Source organism: Terrapene carolina, unplaced genomic scaffold, assembly GCF_002925995.2.
Source record: "Terrapene carolina triunguis isolate 2854851 unplaced genomic scaffold, T_m_triunguis-2.0 Scaffold558, whole genome shotgun sequence".
Lineage (NCBI taxonomy): Eukaryota > Metazoa > Chordata > Testudines > Emydidae > Terrapene > Terrapene triunguis.
Window position 1 is genome coordinate 2366077 of NW_020664909.1, and position 17486 is coordinate 2383562.

The 17486-nt window shown below is 39.5% G+C and overlaps 2 protein-coding genes across 5 annotated transcripts in view; one reads left to right on the top strand and one right to left on the bottom strand.

Moving 5' to 3' along the window:
* TFG (trafficking from ER to golgi regulator) overlaps nucleotides 1-4569 on the top strand; it is a 35313-nt gene extending 30744 nt beyond the window's left edge. For 3 of the 4 annotated variants that reach the window (XM_024216150.3, XM_024216148.3, XM_029913264.1), the window contains exons 8-9: nucleotides 814-903; nucleotides 3792-4569. In XM_024216150.3, the coding sequence (XP_024071918.1) occupies nucleotides 814-903; nucleotides 3792-4144 (443 nt within the window). In that variant the 3' untranslated portion in view covers nucleotides 4145-4569. The remainder of the gene's footprint in view (nucleotides 1-813; nucleotides 904-3791) is intronic. The other variant, XM_024216149.3, reaches the window with a different exon arrangement.
* A 736-nt stretch (nucleotides 4570-5305) lies between these two features.
* ABI3BP (ABI family member 3 binding protein) overlaps nucleotides 5306-17486 on the bottom strand; it is a 292470-nt gene continuing 280289 nt past the window's right edge. Inside the window, exons 55-57 of the mRNA XM_029913250.1 lie at nucleotides 16382-16543; nucleotides 8701-8823; nucleotides 5306-6779 (exon numbers count right to left, since the gene is read on the bottom strand). Coding sequence (XP_029769110.1) covers nucleotides 6664-6779; nucleotides 8701-8823; nucleotides 16382-16543 — 401 coding nt within the window. The 3' untranslated portion in view covers nucleotides 5306-6663. The remainder of the gene's footprint in view (nucleotides 6780-8700; nucleotides 8824-16381; nucleotides 16544-17486) is intronic.

Below are 17486 nucleotides of genomic sequence, written 5' to 3' on the forward strand. Positions count from 1 at the left end.
TGGAGGAGGGTTGAAAAGTAGACCCCTCAAGCTCAACAGAGCACAGACCAAGGAAAGTCTGATTCAGTGTTCAATAGCAGATTAAAAAAAAAAGCAAACTTAGCCTAAGAAAACTGAAATACAGCATTGAATTTAGCAAATAAAAATATTAAAATGGAACTTCTGATCTTATGCGTATGGATTTCTTTAAAAGTGTTTACTCCTGGGCCTCTTGGAAAACTTGGCTTATAGCAAGCTGAATATGCTAAAGGATGTCTGGAATATGAGATTACAGTGAATAATGTACCATTCTCCTTAGAATACTGCCCATAGAAAACATTTTAGAACCGTGGTATAAACAGGCAGACAGTGGAGATTAAAGAGGAAAACACCCTAGTTTTTTTTAAGCCCTATTTATTAAGATCCTTTATTAAACAATAAAAACATCACTAGCCCTGAGCTAAGCCACTGTTAATTATGGCACATGATTCTTGTTGCATCACATATACAGCCTCTCCAAAACCCACAATCTGTTAAGAAAAAGCTTGTGTTTACTGGGCTTTGCAGGTTAAATAAAACTTACTTCATATTAGACCAGTATTGTGGGATCTGTACAGACAAGTGCCTGCTAGTAGAACACCTTGTAACTAACCCTTATGCGAAGCATTCTACGATCTGTTGTAGTTAATTCCGTTTTTAAAAATGTGCTATAGGATGGGCTCTTTGAGACCCAAATTGATTCTTAGCCATTGTCTACCCGACCATTGTGTATGATGTCAGATTTTGGGCCTCAGGTACTGTTACTTTACTAAAAACCGTGTTTTTAATTCACAGGCCAGATGTATCAACAGTACCAACAGGCCGGTTATCCTGCTCAGCAGCCACAAGTTCAGCCTCAGCAACAATATGGTGTGCAGTACCCAGGTAAGCAGCTGCTGTTTTCAAATTTCTGTGTAGGTGCAGAATATGATCACTAAATTTTTCTTCGTGCCAAAGTATTACTTTCACTTCGGCTGTACTTGAGTGGCAGTGCAAGGCGCTGAGCATCCTTAACTTCCATTGACGTCAGTGGGACTAGAGGGCATTCAGCAGCTCCTTAAAATGTATTGCCCTTAATTTGTCAGTATTTCTGTTCGCCTAGCAATAACTGTAGATATGTAAAGTTTATGCTGATGTTTGATTTCCTAACATTCAATGCTACTTGATTCTGAACTAGAGAGGATTTTTCAGGGTTACCCAACAGAATGCCTTGTTACAAAGACAGACAAATGGAAAGAAAATTGTAAGGAGTTAAGAAGCTGTCTAAAGACCATGTTTTTAGTTCTGTTGAAAAAAAGATGAAGTACTCCACTCGGATGCCTCTAGCAAGTGATGCCACCCAACCCAATAAATTGTACAAGAAAATGCCTCAACCTCTCAATACCTTACAAATCAGCATGCAAACTGAGGCTTTTCCATTAGTTTACATTTGGTATGAATACTGGATTGTAGCAGTTCTTCTGTATTTATCCAAACTGTCACCCAAAAGAAACTAGTTTCCAGGACTGATTTAAAAAAACTGTAGAAGTCAATAGTACTTGAACTATCACTGTTTCTTTTTCTATCCGCAGAATACTTTAATGCTGTGACCTTGTGCTACATGATTGAGGGGGTGAAACTGAATCAAAAGCTAGGCTTCTACACAGCCCCAAAATAAAAAAAATATTAGGCTTACTTTCAGTTCAAAGACATGGAAAAAGGGAACTTTGAATTTCCTTTTAAATTATACAATATCTAATAATTGATCCTACTAATAATTCAGTTTATTCAGCTATTTAGTTATTGAGACAGTAATCAATTAATAAAGGTATTTATTCATCCTTTTAGCTACTGCAGAGTAACACTGCTCTGATCCTATAACCCTATGGAAAGTTTCATAAAGGCCAGTAGACAAATATCAGTATGAGCATCTCTGCCCGTTGTTTTAAACTTACATTGCAGGCAATTGGTACAATGTAAATTCAGAGTGTTTAATCACATGCCAAGTTTTTATCTCACTCAAAAAACGCAAACCTTTGCAGATCACATACACAAGGAATAGGAATTGTTTGTTTCTATATAGATGAAGCTGTTGGTGTTTTAGAAACTTATGTAGCGAAGTGCACTAATTTGAAGAGTTTAATTTACTTTCAAGAATAGACTGTTTATCCTTTGCATAACTGGTAAGCCAGCCTTGAAACTTGGTTTGGGTAAGAGCCTTGGAAACTTCAGACATGGAGGTTTGTTGTTCTCAATGTGTCATCTTTTTCCTCCTCTCAGCACTCTGCTAAGCTGGGGCTAACAGCTCTGTGTAGCCCCCCCCCCCCCCCCCGCAAAATTCATAGTTTGAAGACAGTGTCAGACCTCCTGAAACCTAATTTCAGCAGAGGTAGGAGGGTCTATCTGATGCTTTCCAGGAGTTTCTATGAAGGTTTGGCTCAATTGTGGGTTCTACTTTCTCAAACTCCACAACTTTCTAAAAGTGTCAGTGAAACCAAACAAATTTGGAAACCTCAAATTGCAATGAACTATTTTTCTAAAGAGATTTATTTTCATGCTTGGATTAATCTGCCAAGGTAGGGCTCCTCATAAATAAACTCTTCACAGATGGCAGTCAAGGTAGATCTATATCCTTTCCCGCTGTAGCTTTCATTCCTTGATCCTCATCAAAGGGATTGGACTTGTTTTGAATATTCCTCCCTCTACTTCCTTTCAAGCACCACTTCCCCTAACAGTGGGTTATAGTTCCCATTCTCCTCTTCTGGCAGATGGGCTTGGCATAGTGCTGACTTTTGGTCATGCCAATGAAAATGGAACCTTTGAAAGGTTTGTTTCACGAGTAAATTTTGAGGCCAGTTTCAAGGTGAGTTCAAAATTTACTCCAATGCATTCTTCAATCCTTATTTTCTATCTTCAGGGCTGTGCGTTTTTAATAATTCTTATGTATCTGGTGTTTAATGCTGACAGGATTCCAGTCAATGGAGAGATTTCATTGCAAGTAGCTGCAGGTGTGTTTCATGATAGAGATAAAAGTAGCTATCACTTTATAGAAGAATTTTTGTTGTTTATATCTCCAGTCTGAGAAAGTCCCAGGGAAGCTGCTTTTACACAAATAAATCACATTTGGGACATATTAAACTGATGCCAGCAGCAGTTGCACCTTAAGAAGTGCTGTTCTGCAAAGTGCTTTCACATTTGTAATTTTTGACATATCTTTAGTTAATGAAAGCTGAGAACCAAACAAAACACTAGGCAGTGATTTAGGTGTGAATTCGGTGCAAGTATTCTGCACTGACTTATGATCTACTTACTGAAAGAAACAAAGTTAAAGCACCTGTCCCAAATGAAACTTCGCTTTTCAATGTACATTGGAGACCTTTAAATTCCTTCATAATGTGAAAATGAAGAGTCTGTATACTATTTTCCCTTTGTTTCTCAATTAGAAACCTTGGGAATAATTATCAGTATAAAACCTATAATCAGGGTTGTGTCTTTCAGTCTAAATGTAAAAGCTTTATTTTGGTCTGAATTAAAAACTCTTTCCCGTTACTAGAGCGTGTGGTGCGCTAAAATGGAACAGACAGTTAGTGTTTATGTGATGGACAAGAAAAACTGCAGTTCATTACCATCCAGCTGTGTCTGTTGCATATATCAAATCTCGGGATTGTTTCTTGTGCTGATTAGCGATCACTCAAATATCTCTGTTTACAAGGAAATAATCACTTTCTCAAAGCAAATATGCTGCTTTATTTTCACCTAACTATATTGTTTTGTTGTTTGTTTTGTCTTTCTAGCAGGCTACAGCCAGCAGCCTGCTCCTCAACAAGGACAGCAGTTCCAAGGATACAGTCAGCAGGCATCACAGGCTCCTGCTCCTGTCTTTCCTGCTCAGCCTCAGCAGCAGTACCCAGCAAGCTCCTACCCACCACAGAACTATACGACACAAGCCTCCCAGCCTGCTAATTATAATGTGGCCCCTGCTTCCCAAGCTGCAATGGCTCCAAGCCAGGCAGGCGCGTATCAGCCAAGGCCAGGTTTCACGCCACCCCCTGGCGTGACTCCCCCTCCAAGTGGGCCTAACCCGTATGCACGCAACCGTCCTCCCTTTGCTCAGGGCTATACTCAGCCAGGACCTGGCTACCGATAAGGAAGCTCAGCTGCAGAATGACCTAAGTAAATACAAGCAGCTATTAACTACTACATCCCAACAGATTCCAATATTTAAAATTGGTATTGATGTTCCAAAATGATGATAAAAGTCAGAGCATTCTTTCACTGTTGTTGGAACAAAAGACCAAATGAATCTTATCTCCTGCTTTAAAATATATCAGCTTCCTACTTAGATTTTGGGTTTTTGGAAACACTTCCTAAATGTTTGTAAGGTGATTGAGAGTCTAGCTTGCCTTGTCTGAAGGAAATTAAAATGCTAGTTGGAAATTTAGCCCACGTATCAGGCTTGTTTTTACTAATAACATGATGTACTAAATTAGACCCACTCTGGAATTAAAACTAGGTATTATGTATAAATTGTAACATTCACATTGAACGCTAATAAAAATATTGAATCCAGTACTTGTTTTTTTAATTATTAAGCACATTTCTTTTTACAGGCATACCTGTGAGACTATGATCTATTCTTGCCAGGCATTAAGGGAAAGGATAATTTAAAAAAAAAAAAAGTCGTTACCTGTGACAAATACAAATTGCTTTTGCATGTGTTATATTCAGGACTAACTCTTGTCACTGATTACCAAATGACATTAGTTTTCACTGCATTAATACAGCTCACATTGAGGGACATAGCAGTGGCTTAAAACTGTCATTCGGTGGAAGCTTTGACTTGATAGAAATTTTTTGGTGTTAATGTTTCCAGGCCAAACAAGTAAAAAAAAATTATATTCAACGCAAACCTTTTGCCAGCCAGAGAAACTTGGAGAGAGTAATTCTACAAACTTCATTAGGAGCCCAGAAAAAAAACCAAATCAATGCCTGTAACAAAACCCACAGGTGCAAACCCAATATTCTTCAGTTAACAAGCACATGCAAGTACATAGTGCATCAGTTACAAGGAAAAACAGTTTAAAGAGCTGTGCAAACCTAATGGAAATATTTCAAGAAACCCCGATCCATCACTACAGTAAGAAGAAAGTGAAGGTTTATTCAGAAAAGGATTGACAGAGTAGGTGAGAGATGCTTGTAATGTAGCCTCTTCTGATAAGAGAAGGCTGCCAGTTTGGTGCTACCTTTCACCCACCATTTTGTCTCAATATACAACACTTGAGTAGAAAACCAATCTATATAAAACAACTTTACATGAGTAAAAAATATTTTATTAGAGTACAGTGTACCTGCAATGTACTTTATAAGGCATTTTCTACAAATGACATTTCTTTGGCGTTCCTGTTCATACCTTTTAAAAACAATGAATAAAGACCCTGCTTAAAAAAAAAAAATCTCTTTATTTAGTTCATAAATGTTCAAGCAATACAACATCTAGTATTTTGGGAAGGGAAGAAAGGATAAGTAGATTTTTAATGGAAGTACTATTAAAAAAGTAATTTTGAAAAAATTAAATTTCATTCTACTTTGTCCCTTGTCCCACACTAACAATTCTTTGAAACAGCTCTCATTTTTTCACTAAGGCAAACCTGATTGTGCTGTAAAGACTGGTATTTCGAGCATATCCTCCTACACCTCATTAAATTCTGTGGTGCTATACATTTGGCCTGCAAAGTAGTTCATCAAAACTTCAGAAAACCCACTGCAGTAGAGGCATATTTGACTTCTGTTCCCCATGCACAAAGCCTACCTGAATAAGTAAAAATACTATTCATCAATTTGGCATGGAGGAGTACCAAAGCTAATCAAGTTCTATTTTAAGTAGCAACTGTGTTTAGGGACACTGCCTGGTCATGTGGTTAAAATTATAGGATGTGTTTCTAATATTGAGTTTCTTGGTGACAGAATCTACACTTCTGTCATAGATTTGAAGCTATGTTTGAATTTTTAAAAAAATTAGACTTGCTTTCTTGGTGCTAAAGCATTAAAATATAACAAGCTTTCTTCCAATTTTGGCAAGAGCACAAATTGTCTATTTAGCTGTAAGGGGAAAAGCTCTTCAATCTGAGTATTTATAAAGTACAAAAGTCAGTTTGAGAGCTTTCCCCATGTACTGTAAATTATTGAATTAGAAATTGCCAGAGACTTTACAGAATTACCTTGACAGGTAGCATAGGACACTATATATTTCAGTAACAATCAGACTGAATATCTAAAATTAAATGTATACTGAAGTTTCACGATCAGCTTTGCCATAACTCTCCCTCAAAATATTTATTACAACATTGTGATAAATAATATACAAACTGTATCTTTTAAAATACCATATAAACTGTACCTTGATACCCACAATATAGGGAGCCAGCTTCCCCAGACCTTATTGTATGACATGTGCTTATCTTGCTTTTTGGTAAAATGGAGTAACTATAGTAAGCAGCCTATGCTATTAAACACAATGCAGTATTGTCATTAGAGTTTTATAAACTTTATACATGGGTAAACATGTTTAAATGACAGGAAGACCATAAACATTTCCATCTCTGAACTTGTTGGGGGTAAGGGCAGGGTAGTGATAGACCTTCTTTCATTTTCAAGTTCATGTAGCAGCTACCATTTACCAGGTATTGAAGTTCCACACTCGTACCAATGAACATAGGCAATATGGGTCCCTCCACCTATTTTTCCAAACTTGACAGGTTCCTGGCGAACTGCTCTGAAAAAGCCTAATAAACAGTGAGGAAAGGCTTAGTACAGGGCGGGGAGAAAAAGACACTACCTTCCAAAGGTGCTCCTGATTCTCAGAGGGAGTTTATCTGACTTCAGAAGCTCAATTGAAAGTTCAGCCCTTACCAACTGCCTGAATACTGTAAGCTGAATTTAGACACATACCATAGCAAATAAGAGAAAATACTTTGTCCAGCAGCACACAACAATAATCCATTCTGGACAAGTTGTGGGGAGAAGAGGAAACACCCCCTGCCATCCTGACGTGGTGTGTGTGGGGCAAGGGGAGGGGATAGCACGGCTTGCCTTCTCTGGGGCCTCCCTATCCAGAATGCACATGGCAAATAGGCAGGAAGTGGAGAACTCACTCTTTCTCCCTGTTGCCACTGAAAGTGCTTGTGGGGGAGGAGGGGAGAATGTCTCATACCCCTCCCTTTGGGATATATGAAGCCCTCAAGGCACACAGCAGCCATGTGCAGGGGTTGCTGTGCTGCCCAGCCCTATAATAGACACACATGTGAACTGTATCCCAGATGTTGTGGGTTTTGCCAGTTTTGGGGATCAGGAAGGAATTTTCCCTGGGGCAAGAATGACAAGGTGCTTGGTGTTTTTTCCCCCACTTTCCTTGCAGTATCCTGGAAGCTTGGTGTGAGGTTAATGAGGAGTAAGGACAGAGTTTAAAAGTTGAGAGGTTGGAATTTCATTGCAGCTGGCATCTAATGCCTGTGAAGGTGCCAGCGCCCAGAGGTAAACACACCCAGGAGATTATTGGGGAACACTATGAGCCTGTAAGAAGATGGGGGAGGCTTTCATATGTCCCCTCAATTCTTCTTGCAGGGAGAGGATTCTGAGTGGTCTGAACCCTAGTGGGTAGACTGAAAAGGGCCAGCACAGAATAGTGGTTATTTGCCACCACACTGGAGCCAGAGAACTGCCTGCTGTTGGGGACGGTGTGCCAAAGTTAAAGTTGCAGCCTTCTGCTTTAAAAAAGTGAGCATCTGCTGAAACTGGTTTTACTTTTGGAGAAGATTAGCCAATAAGTGACCCTCTTGTAGTTATGTTAACATTGGGAAAAATCCCAGTTAGCTTTTAACATAGCAACTTCAAGTGAAATGCATAGTGAACTTGTCCTGTGGAAACTTTTGTAAATATGATCTTTCGGAAGATTTAGCAGCTGAGGTATAAACTGTTAAGCTCAGTACCTGAAGGCAAACATTCATTCTGGTTGTGGCGTTTGCAAGCTTACCAGGTACTGTACTTGTGTATAAATGCTTTTAAAAACTAAATCTGGCATTTCTGAGCTTTACTGACTTGACAATGCCAGTTTGAATGCAAACAAACATTTATTTGCTCTCAGGAAGGTACCTGCAAGAGGTTCAGATTTATCCTTTTTGGACATAACAGTTAAATTATGGGGATTTTATTAGTATTTAGGGCTTAATATGTGCTTTTAATGTGCAAAGCACCTAACAAACATTAAGGCCTGGTCTACACTCTGATTTTGTGCTGATATAAATACCTCCGTTAGGTTTTTTTAAAAACCTAAATCAATAGCCATATGCAACCGTAGTGCGGATGCCTTATGCTGGTATAGCTTATTCCATTTCCCTGTATAGGAAAGGTATATGGGTAGACTACATCCACCCTACAGTCTGTTGTTGTGCTTTAATCACACTGATATACCTAAAACAGTACATCTTTTCTGTGTAAATAAATGGTTTTGGGGGCGTGGGGTGGCATAGCATCGTGCCAGGCATGAAGGATAGTTTTGATCTGCTGTGAAGATAGGGTAGAGATGTAATTTAGCTATCTAACTCAGAATGGGTATTAGCCTTAAAGCCATCAGCAGGAGAAAAATCAGACCCTGGGGTTGGGGGAGATTTTGAGAGTTTTGTTACAAGTATACTCTTCAGAACTTACCATCTTTGGTTGGTAGCTGGTCTGGGAAAACTTTCTGCCCTGTCCGTCCATCTAAAAATGAGTCCACAAATTGACAATGATCTTCCCCATGTCCCCTCTCATCTCCTATGTCGTAAAATTGTCCTGAAAATAGAAAGAAAATATCATGAGGAGAAAACCCTTTGAAGATCAAAGTTGAGTAGGTTCTGAGTTGAGTTCCAGTATTCATTTTGTCTCAATGTTAAGTCTGATGCTGCCCCAATTAAGCTCTAACTCTGTTTTACAGCATTGTGCAAAAGCCCAAACACAATGCCAATTAATGAAAAGGGTAACTCTTTTGTTTGGCAAAGGCCCAAATGTCCATGTTTTTCCCCTCTGACATTAGGATATTTTATATAACATCAGTGCTCATCTGATCCTGCTTCTGTTTGCCAGAAGCTGGGAATGGGCGACGGGATGGATCACTTGATGATTACCTGTTCTGTTCATTCCCTCTGGGGCACCTGGCACTGGCCACTGTCGGAAGACTGGGCTAGATGGACCTTTGGTCTGACCCAGTATGTCCATTCTTAAGTTATATTAAAAAAGCAATCCAAAATGACTCCAGAGAAATTCTTAAGGGCCATATCTAATGCATAGCAGGCCAGATTCTTCAAGCCTACTCTCCCTTTTTGTGCTTATAATGTGCGTATAATTCACATTCTAGAGATGACTAGATAGCTAATATGTACCCACCCATGCATTAGGTGAGAAGCATGAGAAAAAACACCAAGGTAACTCTTATTGGACCTATAGGAAAAATATTTTCAGATAAATATATCATTGCTTCATTAATGCTCTCCTACATAGTATTCTTAAAATGAGCAAAGATTGATTACATAAAACATCCAAAGAGCTTAAGGGCTAAATCCTGGTTCCCTTAAACTCAATGATTAGGTTCAAGTTTTCAGATAAAATCCTCCCAAGAAAGGACCAACAATTTATCAATGTCTTCCCAAATGAAAGATAAACAATCTTGCATCAGAATAGATCTAAATGTTGACTCTGCGCAGAGAAAAGGCGGTATACAAACAAAATCTCCCTTTGGAGGAAATGCCTTGCCAAAATGTTCATCTCCGGTTGACTAGTCTTTGTGCACGAAATTTTGCTATTCCTTTTGAAATATACTAAAGAAGTCCACCGCAGTACCATTTAACTTCAGAAATGGGAACTACACAAAAATGAGGAAGCTAGTTAAACGGAAATTAAAAGGTACAGTCACAAAAGTGAAATGCCTGCAAGCTGCACAGAAACTTTTTTAAATCATCATAATAGAGGCTCAAATTAAATGTATACCCCAAATCAAAAAACATAGTAAGAACAAAAAGTGGCACCATGGCTAAACAACAAAGTAAAAGGTTAGGGGCAAAAAGAAATCCTTTAAAAATGGGAAGTTAAATCCTACTGAGGAAAATAGAAAGGAGCATAAACTCTGGCAAGTGAAGTATAATTAGGTAGACCAAAAAAGAATTTGAAGAGCAACTAGCCAAAGATTTAAAAAACTAACAGCAATTTTTTTTAAGTACCTCAGAAGCAGGAAGCCTGCTACACAATCAGTGGGACCACTGGACGCTCAAGGTACTAAAGGAGTTCTCAAGGAAGATTAGACCATTGCAGAGAAGCTAAATTAATTCTTTGCATTCACGGCAGAGGATGAGAGAGAGATTGACCCATTTTTTTTACGTGACAAATCTGAGGAACTGTTCCAGATTGAGATGTCAATAGAGGAGGTTTTGGAACAAATTGATAAATTAACCAGTAATAAGTCACCAGGACTAGATGGTATTCACCCAAGAGTTCTAACTGTGGTATGTAACCTATCATTTAAATCAGCTTCTATTCAGATGACTGGAAGATGGCTAATGTGACACTAATTTAAAAAAAAAGGCTCCACAGGTGATCTTGGCTATTAGCGGCTGGTAAACCTAACTGTAGTACCTGGCACATTGTTTGAAACTATAGTAAAGAACAGAATTATCAGAGACACAGATGAACAAGATTTGTTGGGGAAGAGTCAACATAGCTTTTGTAAAAGGAAATCATGCCTCGCCAATCTATTACAATTCTTTGAGGGGGTCAACAAACATGTGGACAAGGGTGATCCAGTGGAGATAGGGTACTTGGACTTTCAGAAGGCTTTTGAAAAGGTCCCCCACTAAAGGCTCTTAAGCACAGTAGGCAGTCATGAGATAACAGGGAAGGTCCTCTCATGGATCGGTAACTGCTTAAAAGACAGAAAACAAAGGGTACGAATAAATGGTCAGTTTTCAGAATGGAAAGAGGTAAATAGTGGTGTTCCCCCCAGAGGTCTATACTGGGGCCAGTGCTGTTCAACATGTTTATAAATGATCTGGAAAAAGCAATAAACAGTGAGGTGGCAAAATTTGCAGATGACACAAAATTACTCAAGATAGTTAAGTCCAGAGCAGACTCCAAAGAGTTACAAAGGGAACTCACAAAAGTGTGTGACTGGGCAACAAAACGACAGATTAAATTCAATATTGATAAATGCAAAGTACAGCACATTGGAAAACATAATACTGTCTATACATACAAAATGATGGGGTCTACCTTAGCTGTTACCATTCAAGAAAGATCTTGAGGTCATTGTGGATAGTTCTCTGAAAATATCAGCTCAGTGTGCAGCAGGAGTCAAAAAAGCTAATAATGTTATCTGAGGAGAGATTAAAAAGACTTGGACTTTTCAGCCTGGAAAAGAGACGAGTAAGAGGGGATATGATAGACTCTATAAAATCATGACAGGTGTGGAGAAAGTGAATAAGGAGTTGTTACTCCTTCACATAAAACAAGAACCAGGGGGGGTCACCCACTGAAATTAATAGGCAGCAGGTTTAAGACAAACAAAAGGCAGTACTTCTTCACATAACATACAGTCAACCTGTGGAAAACTCTGCCAGGGGATGTTGTGAAGGCCAAAACTATAGTGGGGTTCAAAAAAGAATTAGATAAGTTCATGGCAGATAGGTCCATCAATGGCTAGTAGCCAAGATGGTCAGGGACGCATCCCCATGGTCTGGATGTCCCTAAACCTCTGATTGCCAGAAGCTGGGAGTGGATGACAGGCCGGATCACTCAACGATTGCCTGTTTTGTTTATTCTCTCTGAAGCATCTGGCATTGGCCACTGTCAGAAGACAGGATAGTGAGCTAGAAGGACCACTGGTCTGACCCAGTATGGCCATTCTTATGAAAGGCACTTATTACTGTTTTCGTTTTCAGCTGTAGTTGTGTTTCTTCCATGAGAGAGTTGGTCTCCAGTGCTCATTAGGAGGGAGTTTCTCTTGGATAAATTTTCAAACTGAAATGAAGAATATTCAGGCAGCTCAAAATTGCAGCTTCTGAAGGCTACATTTAAAATTTAAATCTTTAATGATTTTAGCTGGAATGCTTACATTGCAGTGCTAAGGAGAACTGTTAAATGAGATCAGAAGAGGCTGCTATTTTATAGTAACAGTATTGGCATGTTTAGAATAGAGACCCGCTTTTATTCAGTATTTGTATTACTAATACACAGTCGCTTTCAACTACTGCAACATAAAGACACACTCCAAAAAACTCCTTTATCACTCATCTTAAATTATTAAAAATGAAATAAATTGTAGTAGTAATACAGGCCCCTAGCTTATAAAGAAACTTGTCCACGTGGCTTTCAGGAGGCCTCTGCAGAGGTAGATCTTTTTTGCAGGACCATGTATATTGCTCACCTTTCTGAATTTTCCTCAGCAGGGAGTTTCCCTTTCAGGCTCTCACACACTATCATGATGCTACAATATTTGAATCTGAAGAAGAACAGTTTTCACTGGAAATTTTGTTTTTTAAATATCTTGAAGAAAGTTTATATTGATGTTTGGTTTTGTAAAACCTACCAGTATCTCTCTAACATATTTCAGAAGGGGAGAAAAGCAGAGGGAAACTAATAAATGAACAAAATGGAAACAAAGGAAGTGACTAACTATGACAGTTTGAGGTATCACCTTTTGGAATGCTCTGCATAACTCAGACGGACAAATAATGGGATCATCCCAAACTTCTGCCAAGACCCCTTAACAGCACCTCATATCATCATATATTATTTATATATAATTGTGTGTGGGTATTATATATGTTTTTATTTACACACACACACACACACACACACACACGATACCAATGAGAAATAACTGAAGCTTATTTCTTCAACTACATTAGCATGGGCAATATGATACTATTTATCGTAGTATGATACATGCGATCAGTCCTGATTCAGCAAAGCACTGAAAAGCATGTGATTAAGTGCTCTGCTGAATCAGGAACATATGTGATGGATCCTATCAGAGAAATCTTAGATTGACAAAACTCTAAATATAACAAACTATTTACTAGTAGCTACTCTCTAGTTATCTCTAGCCTGTTTTTGTACTAGACCTTTTTCAGTGTTCCTCATCATGGATGGTCGTGCACAGTCTAGGTCTGGCTGTCCTTTCCTTGAGTATTTTGTAATAACACTCAATACCTAATAAAAAGCCCACAACTCACTACCATATCTTTTATATTACACACATGGATGCACACAGAGCCACGGAGGCAAAAATATCAAAAAAGGAAAGAGATGGCAGTCTCCAAGTAATGATTAGCTAATAGGGTGCATTTCCAACACGTAGATCTCACAGTTGTTTATTGTAAAGAAAATGGACCCAAAATGTTAATATGCAACTGAGCATCTCATCTCCACAGATAAAGCTTTTTATGTCTTGTTGTGGCTAGCTTATCCTTCCCAGGCTTTCGTGGGTTTGAAAGAGGATACATGGGAAGGATTTTTGAGGGGAGAAATGTTGCATTTTCCTCTCCTCAAAATCTTAGGACCTGATCTAGATATCATTGGAGTTAACAGAACAGGATTGAGCCCCCAGGCTTGCTCAGAATTTGCTATCAGGACTTTCTTTACCAAAACATTTAAAAATCACGAAATTTCTTAACGTAACTAAGCCTAGATAGGTTATTTTAGAATACACACTTCAAGATGGAAATCAGACCTCTGTGTGGCTCTGTTATGTACAGTAACACAAGATGGTTCCTCAGTTTGCGGGACATTACAGGTTAAATTTGGCTCTAATACAGGTGGGCATAGTTCCATTGAATTCAATGGAGTCGTGCTGACCTACATCAGGGCTGAGTTTTGCCTTAGAACTGGACATTTTTCCACTACAGTACAGAAGCCTTTGCCATGTGAAAGAATGGGGGGAAATGTAACACAATGTTATATGGATTGGATAAACATTCCAGTTCATTCAAATATTGTGACAACTGATCTGGTGTTGGTTAAACAATACAAGTGAGAGAGCCAGACTTTGGAAGTGTAATGAATACAGTCTGGCTGCCTTGATGATTGTCCTGCCAAGTTAAATCACCATTCTTCCAGCAAGAGCAACAACAACAATAAATTCACACAGAAATAAGAAAATTGGCCATTGCTACGTTAGATATTTGTTCTGAGACTGAAGCAGTTTTCAGTGCAGTGTTAATTCATCTGATTTAGGACTGTTACAGTCCTGCTAGATTAGCACTGCTATTTCTTCCACAGACTAGTGTTACAGTGTGCTATGTCTCGCTGGCAGTTTTGTCATCTCATAGATTTTAAGGTCAGAAAGGACCATTGTGATCATCTAGTCTGATGACCTGCACAGGGCAGGCCACAGAATCCAACCCACTCACTCACTCCTGTATTAGATCCCTAACCTCAGGCTGAGTTACTGAAGTCCTCAAATCAGGATTTAAAGACTTCAAGTTACAGAGAATCCACCATTTACACTAGTGTAAACCTGCAAGTGACCCGTGCTGCACGCTGCAGAGGAAGGCGAAAAACCCCAGGGTCTTTGCCAATCTGATCTGGGGAAAAATTCCTTCCTGACTCCGAATATAGCGCAGTTGGTCTGTCTGATTATAGCTAGTACCATAGCAAAGAATGAACGATACTCGTTTTAAAATGTCTATCTTGTTCACATAATTGTCAAGACACTATTTACATAAGAGATATTAACTTAAAATTACCCACAGGGTTTTCCTTGTGTGTCTTTTGGGGTTGAGGGGAAGAGCCAGGCAGCATAGCTGCTTGTTATTTTGGCATGGTCTGGCCAGCATTCCTATACGTTCTCTGCTCTCCTTCCTGCTCCATAATCTCAACTATGTGCCTTATTCTGTGAGGTGCTGGGCTCTGGGGTACTGATTTCAGGAGGGGTGGAAGGGAATTAGTTGCTTGTGGGAGGTCTTCAGCACCTGACAGGATTAGGCCCTAAAATCTGCATCTTTCAATGACTGTTTCTGTTTTTTTATACGACTGCATGTAACAAACACCACAGCCTACTTTTTACCTTTGGGGATATTTCCCATAGGTTACACAGATCTGTGTTACTCTTCGTATTTTGGGCTCTACAGTAGCACCCCTTGTCATTGAAACACCACAATGGTGGTGACTGAGACCTTGTCTACACTGGAGTTTTTTGCATTGGGGTAACTATACTGAAGCAAGGAGGAACCTAGGGATAGCCATGACAGGCTAATAGATTTCTAAACACAACTTGCCCTGACTACATTAGGTACCAACGTCCAAGTTTAAAAATCACCTCACCCACCATGTTTTAAAATACAACCTATTTTCCTAGTCTATACATGCCCCATGTCAGCTACACCTACTTTTAGCAGAGTTACAGAGCAAGGTGGTAAAACTAGTGATGTTTGCACTAGTTCTCCTACTAATTGTAGCACCAATGGAGCTGCACCAACAGTAGTTTCATGATGAGAGGTCTCCCAACAATTTATCAATAAATAAAAGGAAAACTGAAACAAAAGCTCTGTATAGCTCTCGAGATGAGTGCACATGTGTATAAAGGCACAACAAACATTTGGGAATAAACCAAACCACTGGCAGACATAAAGAAACAAAACAGAGGCCAGCACTTACTAGATGGTTTCAATAACCTGAACATAATGAGCGAGGGGTAAGAAACTATGTCAAGAAGGCTAGTGTTAATAACGAAAGTGTGTATGTTGGGGGTGAGGGGGAATAGGGCTTAAAAAAAAACCCAAAACAAATGGGCGTGATTTAAAATAATCAAAGTGAAAGTAGATGAGGAAAAGGTTACAGTGAGATACAAAGCCATGTGTATAAAATACATTAAAACAATCCCCAGAAAATGTCATCATTCAGAAAAGAGCCACAAGATGTTTACAGGTCAAACGATCCCAGCAGGAGAGTACTGTAATCCCTGCTCCATCTCATCTGCTCCTGTCTTCTCCGTTTCTTATGGCATCCCATCTAATTATTAGGCCCCAACTATGCATGAAGAACTGTGCAGGCACAGGTTTTTAATGCAAGACTGACACCACAGAATGTAAGCTCTTCAGGACAGGAGAGGGCAGTTATATTTTTACATGTTCTGTCAAGTGTCCAGCACTGTTTTGGGTACTATTAGTTAATAGTAACCTGTGAATCTTGGAACATCCATAATCCACATTTCAAAGGTAAGAAGCATACGCATGCCTGATCATCCTTTAAAATCATTCAGTCCAGGCCCATGGATATGAAGAACCTAGATGACTGTGTGTGTATTGTGTAATTTGGGTCACAGCTATAAAAATACATTAACACTGCCTTGGGTTTCCCTTACCTGTAAGTGAATCACTGAGGTAAATCTTATATCTCAGGGAGTTACACAGTTGCACGCCTACAAACTTCTTGTACCAGGTCCTCTTGACGTACTGTTTCCCTTTGCACTCTGAATAGGAGTTGGAATTGAATGGGACTTCAGTCCAGATGGCATCTTTTCCCACTGCAGGAGAAGAAGAAAGGGGAATTAATGATACTGCCATACAAAACTGGGTGTGACAAACACATTCAAATGATTAGAGAAGACCAGAAACCCAAATGCAACAGGATGCCACTTGGAACATATTAACAGCACCAGTCACCTGCATTTTGAAGAATATTTTATGGAGTTTGTAAGCAGCAAAATATAGGAGCAGTGTGTTCCAGTCCCTGGCAGGCTGCACAGCTGTGCCTTCTTGGGCTTGCACTGAGAGCACTCCCACAGGTGTCAGGCCCCTCTCCACATATCACCCACTCTCAGACCAGGATCTGGATTACAGCCTCCTATGTACCGACCATGAATAATTCAGCAAGTCCAGCTGGGATTGGTCCCTGCCAGGGTTTCTCTTTTGGGGGCCTCTGACAGCATACTTTTTCAGTGATACAGAAAGAGCTTCTTCAAAACAAAGCATCATTTATTTTGTCCAGAAGGTACACAGTGCTTAGAGAAGTGGATTTTAAAATAACCAAGACCTACAAGCATATCTCCTTACCTAAGCTTACCCCCTCCATCCACTGCTTAGTGTGGTCTGGGTTATTCACCATCTCTGAGTTGGGAGGAACAGCCTACATTGATTGCAGTCCTCTCCCTAGTCCCTGAATGTCTCAGACTGTCAGCCTTTTTGCTGACAAATCCTAGCCAAGCTCTCTCAGCTCACCCAATACGTGTGTCCCTTTTCTAGCATATTTAAGGGGTTAGGTCTTCTTTGACCTCAGGCTTAGTCTTAGGAAGAGAATAGCATCCTACCCTGGATGGAGCCAGCTAGGTAACTTCTCCCCATAATTGATGGCCCAGCAATTATTCTCTTAATTCTTTTGAAGCAGTGGATCCAAGAGGCTGTCTTATCTTTACCATTCCTGGGTTCTAGAACAACGTTTTTACAATATAACTCTACGCACTCAGGCAG